General features: G+C 33.1%; 1 protein-coding gene across 5 annotated transcripts; it reads left to right on the forward strand.

Annotated features, from left to right (window-relative positions):
• The first annotated feature begins 666 nt into the window (after nt 1–666).
• LOC120087991 (putative cadmium/zinc-transporting ATPase HMA1, chloroplastic) lies at nt 667–15,203 on the forward strand. 5 transcript variants are annotated; one of them, XM_039045015.2, is made up of 14 exons: nt 667–1,470; nt 2,470–2,620; nt 2,702–2,886; nt 4,283–4,429; nt 6,044–6,239; nt 7,724–7,836; nt 8,579–8,820; nt 9,329–9,434; nt 10,135–10,299; nt 12,844–13,060; nt 13,251–13,435; nt 13,520–13,606; nt 13,761–13,937; nt 14,841–15,203. In XM_039045015.2, the coding sequence occupies exons 1-13, from the start codon at nt 991–993 to the stop codon at nt 13,935–13,937; spliced, it is 2,451 nt and encodes an 816-aa protein (XP_038900943.1). In that variant the 5' UTR covers nt 667–990; the 3' UTR covers nt 14,841–15,203. The 5 variants fall into 5 exon arrangements, with proteins under 5 accessions (XP_038900943.1, XP_038900942.1, XP_038900944.1 ...); XM_039045014.2 differs by lacking the exon at nt 14,841–15,203 and adding an exon at nt 14,226–14,455; XM_090305759.1 differs by lacking the exon at nt 14,841–15,203 and adding an exon at nt 14,226–14,455 and having other exon boundaries at nt 841–1,470; nt 2,546–2,620.
• Nucleotides 15,204–22,500: the final 7,297 nt, after the last annotated feature.

The following is a 22,500-nucleotide window of genomic DNA, read 5'->3' on the forward strand; positions in this document are numbered from 1 at the left end:
TTCAATTAAAAATCATCACACAAATACAATATATGGGAATATCGATAAATTTCAATACCAAAAAATTTAAAATAACCCCATAAATACAATAAAGAGAAGTAGACATAAGTAGTGTAGTGGGGGAGCATTCTTTGTTGGCTTTTAGATGATTTTTATCACATATTACTAGTTGAGTCTAGTATAATTGATGAAATATTGAAACTAGAATGAAGATAAATAACCTTTTTTTTTCTTGTTAAATCCCATAAATTTGGTGATGTTTATGAATAATTGATTATAATAGAATTTCTAAGATGATAAGATAGAAAATTAAAAGATTTGATGTTTAATTTAGCCATGAAAATTAACAAAAAAGAGGGATTGGAAGAGTTTTTCTTGGTCGAAGAGGATAGAGAAATGAAAATGTGAGGAATGGATGAAATAAAAAAGTTCGGTCAAGTTTCGCTTGTTCCCTAGAGAGCAACCAGCCACTTAAAAGAAATTATTATTTTTTGGTTAATCAACTTTTTCAAGTTGATGCCCATGGCCCAAACATAAAGGTAAGTTTGATTAATATGTCTGAATGAGCAAATTTATCTTTGAGATTTATAAGATAAAGTTCATTTGAAAAGTAAAGAAAGAAGAGAGCCTTATCTAATAAATATGAAAAGTAAAGATAATAGAAAAAAAAGAGGAATTATTCAATAAATGTGTAAATTTGACCGCTGTGCACTTGAATTTGTTGGGGCAACTGGCTGCTCGCATGGATGAAAATGAAAGAGACAAGTTGGGTAGGAGAATGGGACGAAGGAGCTGAAGATGTGCTCATGATGTCAATACGTTGATGCCATGGACTCAGTTGAGCAGCACTTTTATTCACTCACCTGCTACAATCTTTGGTCAATTCTCTGAAGTCGTCTCTCTCTCTCTCTCTGTCGTTCTCCAGCTCCCTTCTCAAAAGGCACTGAATTCAACTGCGCATGAAGGCAACATCTCTCCTCTCTTCACCGTATGGGAACCCTCTCCTTCCCAATTGCGTCCTCAAAATCCCGACTCTCATCGACTCCGAACCACCCAATTGCATTTTCCAACCCTTTTCTTCAATCATCTTTCTCTTCTTCTCCATTTCGCCCTCCTAATTTTCCCATTCTCCATCTACGGCGGCGCGTTCTCTGTTCCGCTGCCGTAACTGGTCGTTCGAATCACGATGACCACCAACATGTTCATGATCACCACCACCACCACCATCGCCATGCTCACCACCATTGTGATCATGATGTGGAGCTGTCTGGGCCTCAGAAAGCGGTGATTGGATTTGCTAAAGCCATTAGGTTGACGGACTTGGCTAACTATCTGAGGGAACACTTGCAATTATGTTGCTGCTCTATGGCTTTGTTTGTAGCTGCTGCTGTTTGCCCTTATTTTGTGCCGAAGCCCATTGTGAAGCCTTTGCAAAATGCTTTCATTGTCATTGCTTTTCCTTTAGTCGGGGTATGGATGTCTTCCACTGCCACTTTTTGTTCTATTTTCATTTCAATTGCTTGAATGAATGTGATTGTTGTAAATTTAATTTAAATTTCTTGAAGTTAATATGGTTTTTATAATTCTAAAACTAGCAGTATTAGACTTGTGAGGGTTTAATAATCTTCTCGAATCAATGCAATTCTAACTTGAAAATTGGGTGCTGACATGGTGAGATTTTGTGACGGGACCTTAGTAAAGGACATGTAGTAGACAGCTGTAATTTAGAGTTGTTCAATCAACCTAAAGACTGGCATACATTCATGCTTAGGCTGTGAACAATGATGAACATCCATGATATAGTTTTTCATTTGAACCTCTCAACTATGTATATTAGAGGAGTTGAGAGGGCCCCGTTGATGTGTTTGGTCTATTGTTAGGTGGTTTTCCTTTGGGCTGTAGTGTCCAAATCTTTTTGTAATTATTCTTTAGGTCTTATGTTGCTTAAGTGGAGTCCCTTTCTTTGGTGGGATTCCTATTGTGGGCTTGGTTCCCCAATGCCATGGAGGAACCTGCCTGATTGATCCATATATATTCATAGTTCTCTATGTCTGAAAACAAGTAATGGATGCCTTATATTGTTAAAATAAATTAATAGCTATTACTAGAAATGGAAATTTACTGGCTTGAATAATTAATTGTAACAGGAGCCAGACATTAGTAATTATCAATATTCACGTTCAGTTCTCTATGACTGGGAGGTTTGGGCAAAATCATTGAATATTTGAAGAGTAAAGATAGAAAAGGAAGGCATTTATTTTTCTTTTCCCATAGCTTCTATATAAAGTTCTATAGCTAGGACCTTTGTAATTACTCTCTGTTCTTTATAATTAACTATAGGGAACTTTTTTCTCATCTCCCTAGGCCTTCTTTCTTCACCTCTTCCTTTCTCTCTGGAGATGTCTCGTCTTCCTTTTTGACTCTATACAAAAACTTATGTTATATCTAATTTACGCCACTGCTTGTTAGGTCTCCTCATCCCTTGATGCTTTAACTGATATTAGTGGTGGAAAAGTAAACATCCATGTACTTATGGCCCTTGCAGCGTTTGCTTCCATCTTTATGGGGAACGCCTTGGAAGGAGGACTACTACTTGCCATGTTTAATTTGTCTCACATTGGTAAGAAATATAATGCTAGCTTAGCTGAATTACCTGTTCTTGTTGTGGCTTTTAACTTGGCAATTTTAATGATGATTGCAGCGGAAGAACATTTTACAAGTCGTGCGATGATTGATGTCAAGGAGTTGAAGGAAAACTATCCAGACTCTGCCCTTGTTTTAGATACAAATGATGGTAAACTTCCAAATAGTACAGATTTGTCCTACCAAAAGGTGCCTGTCCATGATGTACAAGTTGACTCCTATATATTGGTTGGAGCTGGTGAGGTATGTGATTTCAAAATGTTTTCGTTACATTAAAACATGGTCTAGAGAAAATTAGTTAAGCATAATGTCTACCCAAAATACAAAATCTGTAGTTTTTTTAGTGCTTATTTTCAAGCTTATGAATATACTTGAGGAAGAGGAAGTTCTCAAATCTGACAATCTGGCTTGTAATCTTTGTTACTGGATGTTGTTTCGAGAGAAGAGGCATATTGGAGCTTGTCATACTGGTTATGATTGACATTGGGGCAATTAATGACTGTTTTTAAGGAAGTAGTTGATTTTGAGTAAGAACTAAGCCTAAACCTCATACATGGGGTGATTATGAGTATGTACATATCAGGGAAAGAAAGGGTGATCCTCATGCTTAACAACTGTTTGAGGAGCCAACATAAAGTATAAATTATAATGCATCAATTTCTCCATCTTCATCTTAAGGACAAGGTGACTTTATTCGGCTAGGTATGGATAGGCCCCTTATCTGCTTAACTTACACAAGGAGGTTATAAAGTGGGCAAAAAAAGGAATATAGAGCTGTAAATAGGAAAAATTAGTTTGAAGAAGGGAATGCATGGACCTAAGGGACTTAAATCATTAACTGGAAGCAAGTGGTCTTAGAAGGCACAACCATGGGTAACTAGAGTATAGAAAATTTCTGGTAGTCAATAGTCATGGTAGATTTGAGGTAATGTGGAAGTTCTTCATAAACTTCCTTGTCTGTAATCTTCTCTCACTTTTTTAAATACCCTTAATACTATGCCTATCATATTCCTGCCTCCCCCAAGTATTCTAACTGGAAGTACAGTTTGTTTCTACTTTTTCTAGGCGTAGAACCTTTTTTTCCTGTACATAGCTCCTGAGTATAATAATCAGTATCTGTATCTCTTGCTCCTGAGTATAATAATCATTATCTGTACATAGCTCCTGTTTATAAAAATAATATAATAACCAGTATCTCTATCTCTTGCTGTAATTGTGTCCTTTCCAACTGACAAGTTCTTGAATGTGAATTATTTTAGACAACAAAGAAACAACATGAAAACAATAAGAAAGTACTTAAAAAATATTTTATTTTTCTACAAGTTGTTTTCAAAACCATGTTTTGTGAATTTTCTGAGATCAGAAAGCTTAATTTATTTTTGTAATTTCCAGATATTTTTTTAACAAAGCCTCCAAGATAAAGCTTCCAAAAAAAAGTAAGGAAATATCCTCTGACATATGGTATTATCTATAACCTTTGTCTCTTGAGACTTTTTTGGTGGGCTTTTGAAGTTGTAGAAATATTATTGTCCAATGCATGGATTATAAGAGTAGCTGCACCATAGTGTTTGAGTACCTAAATTTCTTATATTTTGTTAATATGTGAGAAAAATCATAATGGAGATTTGTATTTTACTAGTTTGTGCCTGTAGATTGTGAAGTTTTCCAAGGTAGTGCGACAGTCACCATTGAGCACCTAACCGGTGAAATCAAACCATTAGAGATTACTGTTGGAAGCAGAGTTCCTGGTGGTGCAAGAAACTTGGATGGGAGGATAATCGTGAAGGTATGCTCATAATTTTTTCTTAGGTTTGATATAATTTCTTAAACTTAATATTGTTTCTTAATATTAAAAGGGAAAGACAAAACCGGATGATTGTGTTGAAAACTAAGACTAAGAGATGCAGAATATGATATAAGTTTGAAGAGACAATTGCTGAAAATCAAATGAAGAGCAATTTCATCTAATTATCTATTGTTTTTCTTACAATTTTGATGACAGTTTTTCTATTCCTAGTTTATAACATTTTTATTTTATTTTATTTTTAGTTTAATAAGAAAGTAGTTTAGTTGATGTATGAAATGTAATATACTTTACAACAAAGGTATTCAACTGAAATAAGCCATTTTCAGACTCCTAGGCAAAAATTTGATCCAGGAGTCGGTGGCTGAACAGGACAAGAATAAATGATCTTGAATGTCAAAAAGGTCACAAAATTGCATCAGAGGTTGTAAAAAGAGAAGCATGCTTTTTGTTTTTGTTTTTTGTTTTTTTTTTTTTTTTTGTCTTGTCATTAACATTGCCTTCAATGATGAGAGGCCACAAGAACGCTAAACATATCTTAGAAATTACCAACTTCCGAAAAATTTTGCAAAATTCTGCCTCAATGAATAACTTGAGGGTGTTGAGAAATACAAGAAAACAAGGACTTGACGACAAAGAAAACCTGGATTTATTAAGCTTCAGAATCTCACATCAGGATGAAAGGAGAAACAATTGAGTTGAAGTACATACATCATATCTGTATTTGAAGTTCTCTTTTTGAATTGATGGATAAAGAAACTGCGGTGCTATGCCAAGCATCTTTAACTGTAATCCCTTTATTCAAAAGTCCAAAAAAAGCCTTGGAAAATTCTTCAGGGAGGCATCTTCATGTCTCATATCTATCCAAAATAGAATACTAGCTGGGAAAATGCTGTTGGTGGTGAGGTGAGTGACATGATTTTTATCCATTCCAGTCTGAAACCAATCCAACTCTCTTCCTTACCTGTCTTGTCTACCTTTGAAATAAACCGCTGAGACAATCAACCACCAGCTAAAATAGAATTACTAAAACTGGAGTTGCGTTGGCCAAAGTTGGAACACACATAGTACTGTGCTGCAAGAATTGAAGGGGTCAACTTTTGCTGCAAGAGTCTTGATCAACAAAATGGAAATCCCTATCTACTTTTCTTAACGTAAAGATGATGAACCCCTTTTTAACTCTTGAATGCCTCTCATCCACCAGTGTATTGGCTATTGAAATGGTATCTATAATTTTTCTGTTGGCAACAGTCTCCGTCTGCAAAGAAAGGACAGTATTAGATTGAACAGGTTTTACTCTTGTAGCTAGAACTTTAGAGAGAAGCTTGTAAATGCTGGTAAGCAAGCTTACTAGTTTGAAACTCATTTTCAGTCAAACAAAGGAAATCTTTTAACCGTTCCTAACCTGCTCAGAAGAAATCAGAAAAGGATTATTCAATTTTCAAAGACATTTTTTGAAAGCATTATGTGTAGATAGACAACCTACATTTATTTGTTACTCGTTTCCTTCTGTTGGTTAAAATCTGAAAGTACCAATTATTCTACTTCTGTATTTGTTTTGCTAGCTCACCCAGTTAAGCTTGAACCTTGATCCAGGCAACAAAGACCTGGAAAGAGTCAACTCTGAGTCGTATAGTGAACTTGACTGAAGAGGCACAACTGAATAAACCAAGACTTCAAAGGTGGCTTGATGAATTTGGCGAGCATTATAGCAAAGCAGTTGTAGTATTGGCCATTGCTATTGCCCTCGTTGGTCCAGTATTATTCAAGTGGCCATTTATTGGTACTTCAGGTAATCATCAAAATTTACAGACAATGCATAAAATCTTTTAGCAATACATGGGTGCATCCCAAGATGCGCCTATCTCTATACATTTCACTCTCATCACACATAAAAAAAGAATTAAAATATTTAAAGAAAGTTGTAAGAAGAATGTCACCTGGCAAAATATGATTGGACAATTTGGTGGGATGCACAAAGATGTGTATAGCCTAAGATGCACCTAAGTATTTTTTAATCTTCTATACTAAATGATATTGCTAGTACCTTGTAAGTCTTATATAGCAGGTCTTACATTGTTATACGGTTTTAAAATAAACATTTATTCCTTTAAGAATGCAAGGTGTTTCTTGTTTCTTAATAGAAAAAGTAAATAAAATAGTATATAAATAAAAAATAAATATGGCTTATAAATTGGATCTGGAATATTAGTTACAAATTAAAATACACTAACGTGCCAGAGGATGTCAAGTTTTACAAGAGAATGAAATTATTTATTTATTTAGTATTATTATTATTATTTTGATATTGCTATCATGATGTGAACAATGGGATTTCCAACCTTGCCCCAAGGACTCTAATCATGTGCAAACCTCTTGTTCATTCATCATTTTGATATCAGGGCATCTTCAGTATAGTATCTAAGGCAGTTGGATGTTGCATACTATTGGTAGGAATGTCACTAGGGTAGTCAGAAATATTATTTGAATAATTAGGGTATCTTAGTAATTAGCTAGGAGTTGACTTTAGGTGTGGGAGGAAATGACCGTAGGCATCGATTTTGTTGGTTTTGGCTTGAGTGTAGACTTGAGTGTGCTCAAGAGAGGGAAGAGGGTCCAAGAGTTATCCGTCTGTATTTCATTTATGATCAATTTTCAATTTCTATCATAGCGGAATACCACTTAATAAAGAATAATTTCATAAGTTTGGAGACAGCGTTAAAGCTCTTTGGATCTGTGGGCTAATGGAAAGGAATGGTTAGTTATGGATGGGTGGGAGAAAGAAGAGGACTTTTTCTGAAAGCATTTAATTATGTCTGTTTGTTCAAACTTTCCTATCATAAATACCAGCTATCAACTTTTGACAAAATCATTATCAACTTCAATATGATCTCAAAAAGTGATCTTAGCAACTCAAGTTGTGCAATTTTCTCTCATTCAAAATCAATGAAGTCTGTGACATCTCCTACTTGGAGCTTTCGGTCATAGTATGTGGTACAGATAGTGTTACGTGAATTATTATTTGAAGGATATCATTTAGATTCACTTAACCTAAACTAACTTATAACTTGGGAACGTCTGCTAACCCTTAATTGTATGTTTTGTTTCAAATTCAGAAGGTGAATCTCTTGCAGTTCTGTAGTTCTTCTTTCCCTCTCATCGTCTCTTTCTCTATCTTACATGTTTTCATTTACTTTTCTCAGTTGTAATTTGTTGTTTTTTTTTCCTTTGTTTACTTTCTATTCCATCTGGTATGATGCCCACTTAATTCTTTAGCTTGTAGAGGATCGGTTTACAGAGCTCTAGGCCTCATGGTGGCAGCATCACCTTGTGCTTTGGCAGTTGCACCGTTGGCTTATGCTATTGCAATTAGTTCCTGTGCAAGAAAGGTATAAATAAATCAATTTTCATAGAACAATACTTACTATTTCCATTTTATGTCATAAAGATACATGCATCATGGAAGTCTATAAGTCAAATGATACTTCTTTTTTAATATTTACAAAAGATTATCTACCCTTGAACATATGATATACAATATTTTTTTGTTTTCAATCTTCTTTTCATTTGCCAAAATTAATAATAGTAGTAGTAGTAATAATAATAATACTGATACTGATATTAATAATAATAATAATAATAAAAATATGTCCACTTAACAGTTTTTATTTTCAACTTGTAGCTTTAATTTTTTTTTTCCCCTAAATGATTTATTCACATAAGATAAAGAAAAGTATGAAATATGTTTTACTCATTCGTTTGTGGTGAAAAAAAAGTTTTTGTGATTTTTTTTTTATTAAAAATATATTAGTTATCCTATTAATTTTTCATGTTCATTAGCCAACAAAATTTTCATTAAATATTGGGATTTCAAGGATTAAAAGTCAAATATATGTTCAAAGAAGGTGTGAACTCTTGTTTCACTGACAGATAGTTTTGGATTGAAACAATGAATGGGTTATGATTAAAAATAGTGAAGACTTGGTTGTAAGGATAGTTTTGGATTGAAACGATGAAGTGCAGCTTTTGCTTTCAAAATTTCAACAACTCTTCAAGATAGATTCTTCCTTTTGGTAAAATGGATCGGTTTGTTACAACCATTTGTGATTTTGTTTTTCATTCAATGCACAGGGGATATTGTTGAAAGGTGGACGTGTATTAGATGCTTTAGCTTCTTGTCACACTATAGCATTCGATAAAACTGGGACATTGACTACTGGGGGCCTTATTTTCAAAGCAATTGAACCAATTTATGGACATGAGGTTGGAGAAAACAAATCAGAATTTGGTTCCTGTTGCAATCCCTGCTGTGAAGAAGAAGCTCTTGCTGTAGCAGCTGCAATGGAGAAGGGTACTACTCACCCCATTGGGAGGTACTTCTTGAAGAGAATATTTTCTCGACCATATGCATCCTTGTTTTTTGTGTTTTATTCCTTTACTAAAAAGGTCTAGCTGGATTTGATTGGAAATGCTCATTTTTTAAGTAGATATTACTATTAGTTTATTAGTTTATTGGGTTTAGGGGCTGGAGATGTAATCACCAGATTTAGGATACGCCTGAAATGTGCAGGTCAAGTGCTGGGAAATTTTCAACTGCGACAGTAAACTGCGAGTTATATTTACCCACTTCACCACTGTGTTTTATTTTGATGCCAGTAAATAAGTGAGCTGGCTAAATACTGATGTTATAATTATGGAATGATTTAGACTTTTAGTACTAATATACCTCTTGAAAATTTTCCCAAATGCCTTGCCTCCTGGCTCTCCCGAGGCAGGTCTCACTATTTTATTTACGTACAAAATATCCAAGGATAATAGATAGGAAAGCATTTATTTTATGCTTCAAGTACCCACATTCTTTTTTTGATATTTTCATTGCAGAGCTGTGGTCGACCATAGTATGGGAAAAGACCTCCCTTCCTTTTCTGTCCAAAATTTGGAATATTTTCCGGGTAGAGGACTCATTGCAACTCTTCATGGTTCTGAGGTAATGATTCATAATTACAATCCATACTAGTATGTGCTTTTCATGTGCTTCTTTTCCATCCATAAAACCGTCATCATCTACTATTCCTTCTGTGAGTTTTTCTGATGTAAGTCATGACTTCATGATAAGGGTGTAGAGTCAGATGCATTCATCAAATAAACACAATTCTTCTTCTCTCTCTCTTTTATATATATATATATATATATGAGTGTCTGGCCAGCTTACGTGCACCACGACTAATCTCACGGGACAACCCGCCTGACCCTACAACATTTGGGTGTCAAGGAAACTTGTAGGATATTAAATCCTAGGTAGGCAGCCACCATCGATTGATCCCATGACCTCTTAGTTCTTTATCAAGGGGATGTTCCCTTATTTACCACTAGGCCAACACATGATGGTTAACACAATTAATATTTGATTCTGTCTGTACACTGTCATCTGTATTGTGCCTGTCCTTTCTTCTGTAAAAGTTTGTGACATTGATCTATCTTTGCATGATATTGTGATTTATCAACTGAAACGCAACAATTCTGCAAAGAAACAAAGCATATATAATATAAAACATTCAGAAAATTAGCTAGTAATACAGGGGACCAGATATTTATGCATGGTGTCTTTTCTTATTGTAACTTACTTTATCATATTGCATAGTTAGTAATTGGCAAGGTGATTTTGCATTCGTCTTGATTAATTACAGTCAGGAACTGAAGGTCGGAAACGATTGAAAGCATCTCTTGGTTCTTTAGATTTCATCACTTCATGCTACCAATCAGAATCCAAATCAAGAGAGATCAAAGAAGCTGCGAACACATCTTCATATGGAAGTGAGTTTGTTCATGCTGCTCTTGCAGTGGATGGGAAGGTAGGATTTAAAATTTCATAAAGGGCCTGGTTTCTGGTTATTCTTTACCTTTCTAGTATGGCTGGATATTAATCTAGTGTTTCCTTGTTAGGTTTGCTTTTCTCATCTAGTAATGTTTACTGTATCTGAAACAAGGATAGTTCCTATGGCATGGTTTCCCCAATGAGCCTGCATTCTATTATTGGTTCCTGTTAGCTGAATACGTTTCTTTAGGTTTCTTGAGGTTTAATTTAAGAATAGAATTTTGTTATTGAAACAGTAAGTTGGCTCTGGTGCTGTGATTGTCGTTGATTTCCTCTTATTTCTATTTTTATTTATTTATTTATTTTTAAAAAAAACTTGACTTTCATAGAGGAAGATGAAAGAATATGAGAGCAAAAGTCCACGAAAAGAGCTATACTACAAGAAAGATCTTGAAATTAGACCGAGCAAGTAATTACGAAAGAGCCCAGAAACAGAGGCTCAGAGAGAAACAAAGAACCTAATAATGGACTGAACATCGCCCAAGAACTCTTATGTCCTCTAATGATTATGTTGTTCCTCTTTCTCCAAAGCCCCTAGATAATAGCACACCCCCTAGCCCGCTACAAAAATTTCCCTTTATAACAAAAAGGTACATAGAGGATAAGCTCCTCAAGTCCCCTGCAAATCCTAGAGCTGAACGCCTCAAAGAATGCACCCCTGACTCCACTAGCAAAATCACATTTCTATAGGATATGATGACGTCCTCCATTGTCTCTTCAGAGAATATAACAATGAAATCACCAAAAGCCCTCTAGTTGAGATTCGATCCAAGGTGTTATCTATTTCATGCAAAACCTTCCACACAAGGAACTTCACCTTAGCCAGAAATCCAGTCCAAGTATGAGTTTACAATCATAAACAATGTTGAAGAACTGAGAAATACAAAGGAAGGGAGAAGAAAAGAGGAGAGAATCAGATTGGGGGCTGGAGGCCCGAGCTGGAATGACCTAAAATCGAGAAAAACTGCTTTTACAGCAGGTCGCAGCATTGCGGCACTGCACAAAATCCCTCAGAGCGCCGCAGCAGTTCTCTACATCCAAGCACATCTATGAAAGGCGGTCTTGCCTGGTGGCATTTTCGTCTTTTCTTTATTCGTTTGACCTGGTTGCTTCGTTAGATCTCTCCCTAACCCTCGATTGTACCTCTTGGATACCCGATACCTATAAAATAAGCAATTTAAAACATTAAATAGCATAACGATCCCGAGTTAAGGTGTGCAAAGTAGCACCTTTCGGGTGCTAACAATAAGCGAGGGTACAAGAAGCAAAAAGGACGGTCTTCTAACCACCTGTCCTCCCGAAAATAACTACCCCACCACATTTATAAATAAACTGAAAAAAGAAGAGGACTCTGAAGCGATCACTTTCTACAGGTTTCTGGAAGTGATTTTAAACCCCTCACAGTCACGGACCACTCTAAGGGATGAGGCTCATACTTACTAAGAATATATTGTGGAATAAGGTATTAGCTTGGTGATTGGTTCACTAACGCCATTTGCCAGCAAGGATTATGGGCAGTGGGAATATGCTGGGAAATTTTCAATAACAGTAAGCATTACATTGCGGAGTTGATGACTAAGACTGATGAGACACAAAATTAGAAGTTCGTTATCTAAATTTTGTTTTTGAGAGAGACATCTCTTGAAGCTTACTCACTTTTCAGACGGTTTTTGAAGGATGATAAAGTGCTGGATTTTTAGCATTTATTGAGTTCATAAGAGGGTAAAAGAGTGGCTGATCACCCTATTTTGTGTAGCTGAAGTTTAAAGTCCTCAGGATTGTTTTCCGTTAAGTCTCTTTACAAGTATTTGGTTGCCTCTTCTCCAATGGATTTACTTCTCTATAAAGTCTTGTGGAAGCTTCCATCTCACTGTACCAATTATTTTTTTTCAAGACAAGCAACGGCCTTGGTTTGATCGATTTGAAGTTACTTGAGGTTAAAGCTTCTTCTTGGTGTTCTCTTTCCCGACAACGGGAACGTATTTATTTTACCAGTTTAATTATCTTGTATGGTTCTACGTATTGTTCTAAATGTACACATGAAGTTTTTATATTGTTTCATTTCCTTGTATTTTCAACATTAGCCTCTTTTCATTTATTCAACGAAAAGTCTTGTTTCCTTTTTTAAAAGTCCATTGTTTCTTGTCTAAAAGGAAATTTTGTAGCCTCTAATAGCATGTGGAATCCTTCTTTCTGTACATTTAGTAATGGAACTGGATTAAGTTTTTATTATGGTAAGATTGGTTGGATTTTATAATTGTTTATTGTAGAGTGGTAGATATTTAGTATTTAAGAAATAGTAGCTCACAGAAAATAATGTTTTTAGAATGCCACATCACTGTAATTCAATTTCAACAGTTATTTCGTAGTGACTTGGTTGAAAACTTTTGATACCTTGGAGGTCAGCTGATACTTCAGAATATTAGAGATGGAATTGAAAAATGACATCTATTTTAAGTACTGAATTATCTAGCAGTTGATTGTATCCAATTGTTCCAACTTCAATGCTGCGAGGGTGCAGGTAACACTTATTCATCTAGAGGATCGACCTCATCCTGGAGTTTCGAGTGTAATAGCAGAATTAACAGATAGAGCAAAACTTCATGTAATGATGTTGACTGGAGATCATGAGTCAAGTGCACGAAGAGTGGCAAATGCAGTGGGCATCAAGGAAGTCCACTTCAGTCTAAAACCTGAAGATAAGCTTAGTCACGTGAAAAGTATCTCTAGGGAGAATGGTTAGTTATTTTTCCCCTTTGTCCTCATCATAGATTGACTTAATTATCCAGTGGTAATAGAACATATACTTGTTCCTAGCTTACAGTCAGAATTCATTTTCCTTTGCTTTCTGCATTCTTTTTTTTTTTTTTTTTTTCCCTTGTGTGTCTGGTAATGCTCTGTGTTCCTCGTTTGCTGTTGACCATACAGGAGGACTAATTATGGTTGGTGAAGGCATTAATGATGCACCAGCCCTTGCTGCTGCTACCGTAGGCATAGTGCTTGCTCAACGTGCTAGTGCAACTGCTATAGCTGTGGCTGATGTTCTGTTGCTGTGGGATAACATATCTGGTGTACCCTTCTGTATTGCCAAGTCTCGCCAGACGACTGCCCTAGTAATTTTAAGCCAACCATTTTGCTCTGATAACCTTTCTATTAATAGTCACTAGTGCTTATAATCTCTACTTATTTGCTTGCAGGTTAAACAGAATGCTAGTCTTGCCTTGTTTTCTATATTTGTGGCCTCTCTTCCTGCAGTTTTAGGGTTTCTTCCCTTGTGGTTAACGGTATGGAAATTTAGCCCTTTTTTCTTTTGTTTTCCTTTTATGTGTGCTCATGGATTTATGTCCATTTACAAGAGCCTAGCAATAGCCAATGCTATATCCATACATTCTGTACAGATTGTAAATGTAATTTTTTCTTTTTTTTTTCCTAATGCAGGTACTTCTGCATGAAGGTGGTACTCTTCTCGTTTGCCTCAATTCCATACGCGCTTTGAATAATCCTAGTTGGTCCTGGAAGCAGGACTTGAAGCAATTGCTAATGGAGCTGAAATTTAAGGGCTCGCAGCCAAGGCTTAATACCAGCTCTACCACTGTACAATCTTCCCCTGTATAGGTTTGCTCTACCACTCTACAAGCTTCCCGTTTATAGCTCTCTCTCTCTCACACACAATAAGCTACGTTTAAGCTGTAAAATATCTGAGCATGCTCATAATGAATTGTACTCTTTTGATTCTATGGGTGATGCCTCGGAAACTCCATGTGTATTTTATTTTATTCTATCTAGAAGGCTAAATTATAGGCAACGTCTTTGAATTTTGATCATAGTTTCAACAATATTTATGAAGATTCACTAATACTCTTACCATTCAAACAATCTTAAAACTGTCTTTGTTGTTAGCAGGTAGGATAGAATACTGATGTGGCTGTTGACATGTCAAGGACATCTTACGTGGCTTTTTTTTTTTTTTTCAAGGATGAAACTACATCCACATCCTCTATCAATAAAATTTAAAAAATACATACACTTATCCATGTTACTAAAAACGATAATGATTGTTAAAACAAACAATACAATTGCACTGTAAATTGAAAGAAATTATATAGTATACCTAAAGTAGTCTTGTTATCCCATTTGGCTTGGTTTTTAGTTTCAACATTATTATTGTGTAGTGTCTGCATTATAATTGACACTCTAATTGGTTGTATCTAGTTAAGTTGTAATCAGTTTGTAAGTGTTATTTAATTCTTTTATATATATATATATATATATATATATATATCATATTTCCCCAACAATTTTCTAGAATCAAGTTTAATAAGAATAGGAAAGCAATTTATCAGGTAAATTCTTCTTCAAGCAAGGACAGTTTGTAACTTAATTTAAAACGATCAAATTTGCTGATAACTCCTTGGTTTAGACCTCATTAGCTTTTTTGTTTATGGTGGTACTGAACCTAAAAAAATAAATAAATAATAAACAAGAATCCTCATGGCCACTTAATTATGGTAATAATAGGTGCACAATCCAGTTGTCAAATTCCCTAGTAGGCAATGATTCACACTGAGATGAGGGAAGAAGGGTGAGTCCAAAGCTGCACTGATACTTTGCAACAATGGCTCAAACAAGTGGAAAAAAACAAAGAAAGAAGCAGCCAAACAGGGTTTGCTCTCTTTTTGAAATAATGTTTCGACGTAGATTATAAGTTTGTGTCAAATCAAAGCTCAATATTGGGAGTAGCATTTTGCGTTGTATGCCTAATTCACGCTAAGAACGTGTTTGGCTGTTAGGAAACTGATCTTTTAAAGGAATTTATTGATTCAACGGGTTGACACAATTGCTCAATATAACAGCTAAACGATGAACTTGTTCTTCATTAAACGATGAGAATCAATCAGCAACTAGACGATCGCTTACTATTGTTACGCGATCGCTTACAAACTCTAAACGTTCGTTTATAAATTCTATACGATCACTTACAAGCTCTACATGATCGCCCATTAACTCTACACGATCGCTTACTAATATTAAACGATCGCTTACGAAACACTATGTGATCGCTTACAAAACGTTACACGATCGTTGGGCTCTACTACTCGATCGCTTAGTAGAAGTAGGTGATGAGTTGTACTCCTCGGTTGATTCTACACGATGAGCTTTCCCGAACTCCCACCCTCGAGAGCTCACTCTCCTTACTCAAGATATTCAAACTTTCGTGCCTTCTCTTTCGGTTTCTTTCTTCTTTTAAACCCCAGCTTCTCCCAACAGAATTGAAAGTAATTTAGTTGTGGTCCCCAACCTTCCTAACCGACTCAACCGTCGATTTCCCCTCATCTCCTCTATTCTTTCTTCTTTGATAATGCAATATAAGTGGAGGCCTATCATTGGCCCACCAACTTTATAAGTCGGTGTTAAATTACTCAACTTCAATAGTAAACACCGTTAAAGTTTTCATATTTATCGAAGAATTTCATAATACAACTCTGCATCTCAAAGATAAACTTTCTAACTCTTACACATTAAATTCAGACTTCGTAATTTAACTTTGTCTCAAACGTCTCTTAATAGTGCAGTAACACACTTGATATGTTTATTATTGTATTTCTTACGTCATATCACATTATTTAGCTGAGATTAATTATTAGCAAAAGATTAAACACAATAATTTCAGATATCAAGAGTCAGTTAGGATTGATTTTGAAAGTGCAGCACTTAAAAACATTTTTCCAAGTATTTAAAAAGTCAATTGAAAGGGAATGTAGATTAATAATTAAACATTTTTTTCACAGTTGTTGAGGAAGACAACAAAAGGAGAAAAAATTGGAAAAAAAAAAATGGATATAATTTGCAGTCTGGAACAAGGAATTAGATGATTCCAAATGTGAATCAGTTAGTGGGAGTAAGCTGTCTTCATAATCTTTGTATAGTCAATCAAAGGCTATGGCCATTACTTTGATTAGTATATTTTATGATTTATTTGGTCAAAGGATTAGATTTTTCAAAGCCTTCCTTTGAACAAAGACAATTCTAAAGCTAGCATCTTTTCTTTCATGCATCAATTATTTTAATCATAATAGATTTTTAGACTAATTAACATTTTGGAAATTTATTAGTGTCAAAGATATTTTATACCTAAGCTATTTAAAAGCTTGTAGAAACTATGATTATCCAACAATAAGTGTATACTGTTGTTGATAATTTAGAATGTCCATATAAAATACGCATTTTGGTATTTATGAATTTGAAAATAAATTTATTAAGTATTTGTAGTAAAAAAAAAAAAAAACAATATCTATCGTTCTAATTCTTTAAAAAAATATATGATCACTTCAACGTTAGCTTGTTCATATTCATAAGAAATATATGGTGTGATGAGTTAGCATGTCCTTTTTGTTTCTTTAATATGATACTACATTTTTTTTTTTACATGCAATAAAATTTAATGTGTTTGAATGACCACAAATATAATCGAATTGCCCAGTTGGCTGTGCAAGTATGTCCTTTTCCTTGAAAATGAGAACCTTATCAATCAGGTTTGAGACTAAAATTAAATCATCTAAAGTAAGATATTATTTTCCTAACGCCATGAAGGCAGGAATGTTTTGTTTAATAATTATTTTGGTTTTTTTTAATCTAATAATTATACTAGTTTCATCCTCATAATAGATTTCTCTATCTTCAAGCCAAATTTCTAAAACAAAACCATATTTGTAAAAACTACACTTTTCTTTTCTTTTTTTTTTTTTAGTTTTCAACAAAATTTGGCTTAATTTTAAAATATTTATAGATAAAATAGGTAATAAGGTAAGAAAATTACAAGTAGAAGTAGTGTTTATGAATTTAATATTTAAAATGATGATCAAATAAAACCTAAGTTATTATTAGTAAAAGTGGGTATATGGGGATTTGACATGCTAGTTTGAAATCTCAAACTTGAAAACGTTACACACGGGAATGAAGTTGTAGGTTTAGATAACCTAGTTTTATGAAAACCATATGTTTTTTTTTTTTTTTCTTTGTGAATGTTTAGAAAGTTTGAATTTATGAAATTTGGGTTTGGAGTGCACGTTTAGAAAATCTGGGAATAGAGTGCAAAATTAGAAATCTTGGATTTGTGAAATATTTCATTATATTTAATCAATGTTTAGATTAATTTAAAATTTTCATCTCATTATTTATTGGATAAATGTTTTAAATGGAAAAATTGATAGAAATATTTTATAATATAACAAAATATTATTGTCTATCAGTGACTGATAGTGATAGACATCAATTACTGTTAGACATCTATCACTGTCGATCACTGATATACAATGACATTTTGGTATATTTATAAATAAATTATTCATTTTTCTATATTGGAGAACAACCTTTATTTATTTTAATTATATTAATATAGTTAAGTTTAAAACAAGTTATTTTTAGTATTGTTCCAATATAACTAAATTTAAAATTAAAATTTTGTTTTTTTATACTTTTGTTATTTTAAATTTACTAACTTAAATATGTAAAAAAAAAAAAAAAAATACATTGGGTAGACACTTTTTAAATGAGTGAATGAAAAATGAAATATGAATTTAATATGAACTGCAATCTCTGCTGCATATCCAAAGCAAGTTAGGTAATTGAACATAAATTATCATAAAACAAATCATGTCTAACAAGGTGGTGCTAAAAGTTAGGACTAGGTTTCATTATCTATCATATAGTTTTGGAATGCTAAATTAATGTATTCTCCACCTTGATCCGATTAAAGTATTTTAATCGTTTTCTTGAACTTTTCAAGGGCTTCAGACTTATGTTCCATTAGGTATAGTTATATATATATAACTATATGTTATATCAAACATAACACATAACCTATAATTTAGGTTACATCAAATTTAATATAATTTATAGTCCTAAAACTTTCAATAATTCATGAATCTAATATAAATCAAATTTATATTAAATTTAATTATATGAATCTAATTCATATAATTAATATTTGAATTATATCTAAATATTTAATTCCTCTCGAGATAAACTTTATATTATAATGTATGAAATTAATTACATCACAAATAATTAATTTCGTCAATTAATTTGAATCATTAAAATAAATCCAAAATTAATTCTCAATAATCCTAGTTTTTCCACTAAATTCCCACTTAATTTGAACACATTTGGTGTAAAATTGTCATGCAATTTGAATGCATGAGGGAGTTGAACAAAAGTCAATTGAGCTGGCTGAGATAGAAAGATATGCAACTGTTTTTTTTAATCGTTTTCTTGAAGTGATTTTGGAATTCACCTTTGAATCTAAGGTGGAATAGTAGGGAAGATGATGGTTCAAGAAAGGTAGAATTTGAAAGCCTTATTTCCTTTATTTGAAGTTACATGTTTCTTTCCAGCTTGATTGGCGTCACTTGAGATCCAAACGTAGGTGTTGATGAGGTCATACAGAGAAATCAGAATTTTGCACAACTTTCTTCTTATACAGCATAAATACACCCATTTAGGGTTTTCAAATATACATTAAAGAACTGAATAAATAAGAATTGAAACAAATAAATCTACATGCCATGGGAGATCTCTAAGTAACACCACCTGATTGTACGATAGTTTGTTGAGGAAGATTCTGGACCCATTTCCTTTATCACCAATTTTCTCCTTTCAATATCCTCCTTCCTTACAACAATATCACTAAGGACCTCCTTGGATCTTCTAAGCTACTCCATGGCTGCTCTAAGCTCCTCTATGGGTATTATGAGGTTCTACATAGGTCCTCTAAACTACTCCATGACTGTTTTGTGATCCTTTGACCTCTTCCATGCTGATCCTTCGTCAGTCTCTAACGTTAATCCTTCAATTTCTTCGACAGGTCTCATTGGCCTTGGTTCAACCATCTTCGATCTTTATCTTCATTCTTGAGCCTCCTATCTCTCTAAACTCTCGCCTTTGGTCTACCTCGGTAAATTTACCCATTATAGTTTGTATACAAAGTTAAATTATCATTATCTTTGGCCATGGTGATAAATGAAAATGACAGACCATCAAAATCTTGCCAACTATTGTAATAACATTTCTCCTCCTTGATTAATAATCATAGTCATATTTTTCATTTTATGTTAATTGTTGAGTTTGCCAATTATAGGCATAGTGTTATAAATCATTATTATATATAAATATATTCTATTCTATTGGAATAAGTTTTTGAATCTATTGAATTTAATTAAGGTGAAGTTTTAATAATAAATTACGAAAATTATTAGAAGTTGTATGTTGTAACAGTTATCTCTTGGATTGTCTCTCCATTCAATTTATCTAATAAAGGGACATTTTTTGGAAATAATATTTCTGCAAAATATTTTTCTTATGTGAAAAATCTTGTATGTTGTATATATGCAAAGCTTTTTCCATTCTTCGTGCACGACTATTTTTTAAAATTACAGTTGCTCATCTGAGTATCTGTTGTGCATATTAAAGACTTTCAGTCTATTGAGTTGTGTCGGTTATTTTCACGAAAGATATCGAGAGTCGTTGTCTTGTAAAGTGTTTTTGTCAATAGCATGGTGTCAATCTGTGAAGGTATCGAAGATTGTATTGATGTAAGGTTAGAGACATACTCCAAGCTATTTGTATGCTTCATCAGTAGACTACTTGAGAAGAGATTCTCAAGTTTAAGGGGAACCTAAGCAAAATGTGTGAATTTTAAGATCAAGTGGGAGGGAGTCTCACGAATTAAGAGGAGCTTAAGTCTACTGAGAGGAAATCTCGATCTTAGGGGGAGCCTAAGAAGTTCTTCAATGATATTACTAGTTAGGGGGAGTCTAAATTACCAAGAAAGAGGGTGTCTCAAATCTAGAGGAAGAGCCTAGGTGAACAATTGAGCAATTAAGCTCTACAAGAACCACTGTAATTTTGTTGTCATTACAGATAAGTACTATGTTGTAATTTCTTATCATCTATATTAGTAAAGTTATCTTTCCTGAACACACTGTCCCCTAGACGTAGGTTGTATTCACTGAATTGGGTTATTAATCTTTGGCATTCCTTTTATCTGTTATTTACGTCAGTTATTCTGTGGAATACTATAGCATTATTCATAATAACGTTTAATGTGTAGTAGTTAGTCCAATATTGTTTTAAAAAATGAATTTTAAATTTTGGAAAAGAAAAATAAAAATAAAAGAGTTTATATTCTATTTGCATGTTTGGTAACAATTTCATTTGTAGTATTCAATTTTTGAAACCTATGTTTATTTCTTAGCTATATATCAATTTTTCAATTGTGATTTTCACATTCCTTAAAGAAACACTTGAAATCTTAGCTAAATCATATATAAAAGTAATAATAGTTTTTGAAAACTATTCTTTCGAGTTTTCAAAAGTTGACTTGATTTCTTAAAAATATTTGTAAAAAATGGATAACAAAAACATAAAAACTTATAGGTGTATTAATGTTCGTTTATGTGCCTTGTTTAAAATTAAAAAAAAAAAAAAAAACCTAAATTATCATCAAACGAGACCTTAATTGGTAGTGAATGAGTAAAATTTTAAACCTACCGCTTATAAATATTTGAGTGAGATAGGAGGTTGAAAAGATATCATCAAAAGGGTATATATATATATACTTGTAAAAGTATGTATATATGTTATCAATGTACAAGGTCATGTGAATCTAAAGGCTCATGAGTTTATGAAATGGGTGAAAGCTAAAGTTTCCCTTTTTTTTGGGAAAAAAAGTGTAAGCTAATTAAGGTTTTATTTGAGTGGTAAAAGAAAATGACATTTGACCTAACTGCAAAATAAAATGCTTAGTTTTTTTGGGATATGTGCATGGCATGGCATGGCATGGCTCCACTCCTTTGACAAATCCAATATAATTTGTTGGGTAAGTCTGCATTATAAATTATTTCCAAATAAATTATGAAACTTTCAGAAATTTATACCACTTTTCAACTTAGTTTCTAAATGCTTGTCTTTCTTTCTTTCATATATATACCAACACCTTTTGGCTGGTCTCTATCATTATAATCACCTCCCCCACTCATACATTATTTTATAATATTTGCTACCTTTTTGTTTGCTTCTTAATATCATATAATTTAAGTATATATAATATCATCTTAGATCATTTTTGTTAATTTTTTTTTCTTTTCTTTAATGTAAGATTAGTTGTTGGGATCCATTTAATTTAGAGTTATAAAACTGTACTTGAGTTTTTGAAGTCTTATTGACCTTTCAATACTTACAATAGTTCAAATAATAATGAAAAATTACTCAAAATTAGGAGAAAATTAAGTTGAATCAATCTGGAACATGAAGATGATGTTCTTCCTTGTAAATTGGGAATCAAATTATAAGTTTTTTAGGTCAACTCAACAAGCTAGGCTAGAGTGCATGCAGCTAATTTTTTTACTATCCAATATTGTATTAATCAATTTAACCTAACTTTCATTATATATACTAATAGATATTTATTTGATGAATTGTTGCTAGTAACACTTTTAAGAAAACTCTCATACAAAATTTAGATGGTTAAGGAACTTGAGTAAAGTATATAATTTTGGTCTGATTGCAACCAACTAGAACAACCTACTAGCTAGAGATGGTTTTTCTTGTTAGTTATCAAGAAATTGAATATAGTTATTGTTACGATTTTAACTCTTATTCTTAGTTTGTTGGTGTGTGTAAAAATATTAATCGGTAAGAGAATACTTTTAAAATTTGGACTGAGAAAACGCATTTGATCTTCACATGACAGCAATAGTAAATTTATAATTTGAGAAAAAGTAAACCTATTCCAATGTCAAAGTTAAGATGCAAATTCTATAATGGAGAAGAAATCATCAAAAGTTTAAGTTACCTCATATGAAACTATAATGATATATTTATAGCTGATTTGATCAAAGATTTATCTTAATCCTAGTATTAATATAAGAGTTTTTTTTTAATCCCAAACAAACTAGAATTAAATCTTATCTTATATTATCTTATCTTTTAATAAACTTTTAACTTATTTCGTGCCAGGTCTAAATTCATTGTTGAAATGCCTTGAATTCAAACAATAATTGGTTTAGGAGATTTCAAGTCAAGGTGGAGATTTGTTAGAATGTCTTGAATCTTAATCAGAATTGGTACAGGAAATTTCAAGTTAAGGTGGTGATTTGTTGGAATACATTGAATCCAAAGC

Source organism: Benincasa hispida, chromosome 10 (assembly GCF_027475165.1).
Source record: "Benincasa hispida cultivar pf3 chromosome 10, pf3_genome.v1.1, whole genome shotgun sequence".
In the NCBI taxonomy this organism is placed as follows: domain Eukaryota; kingdom Viridiplantae; phylum Streptophyta; class Magnoliopsida; order Cucurbitales; family Cucurbitaceae; genus Benincasa; species Benincasa hispida.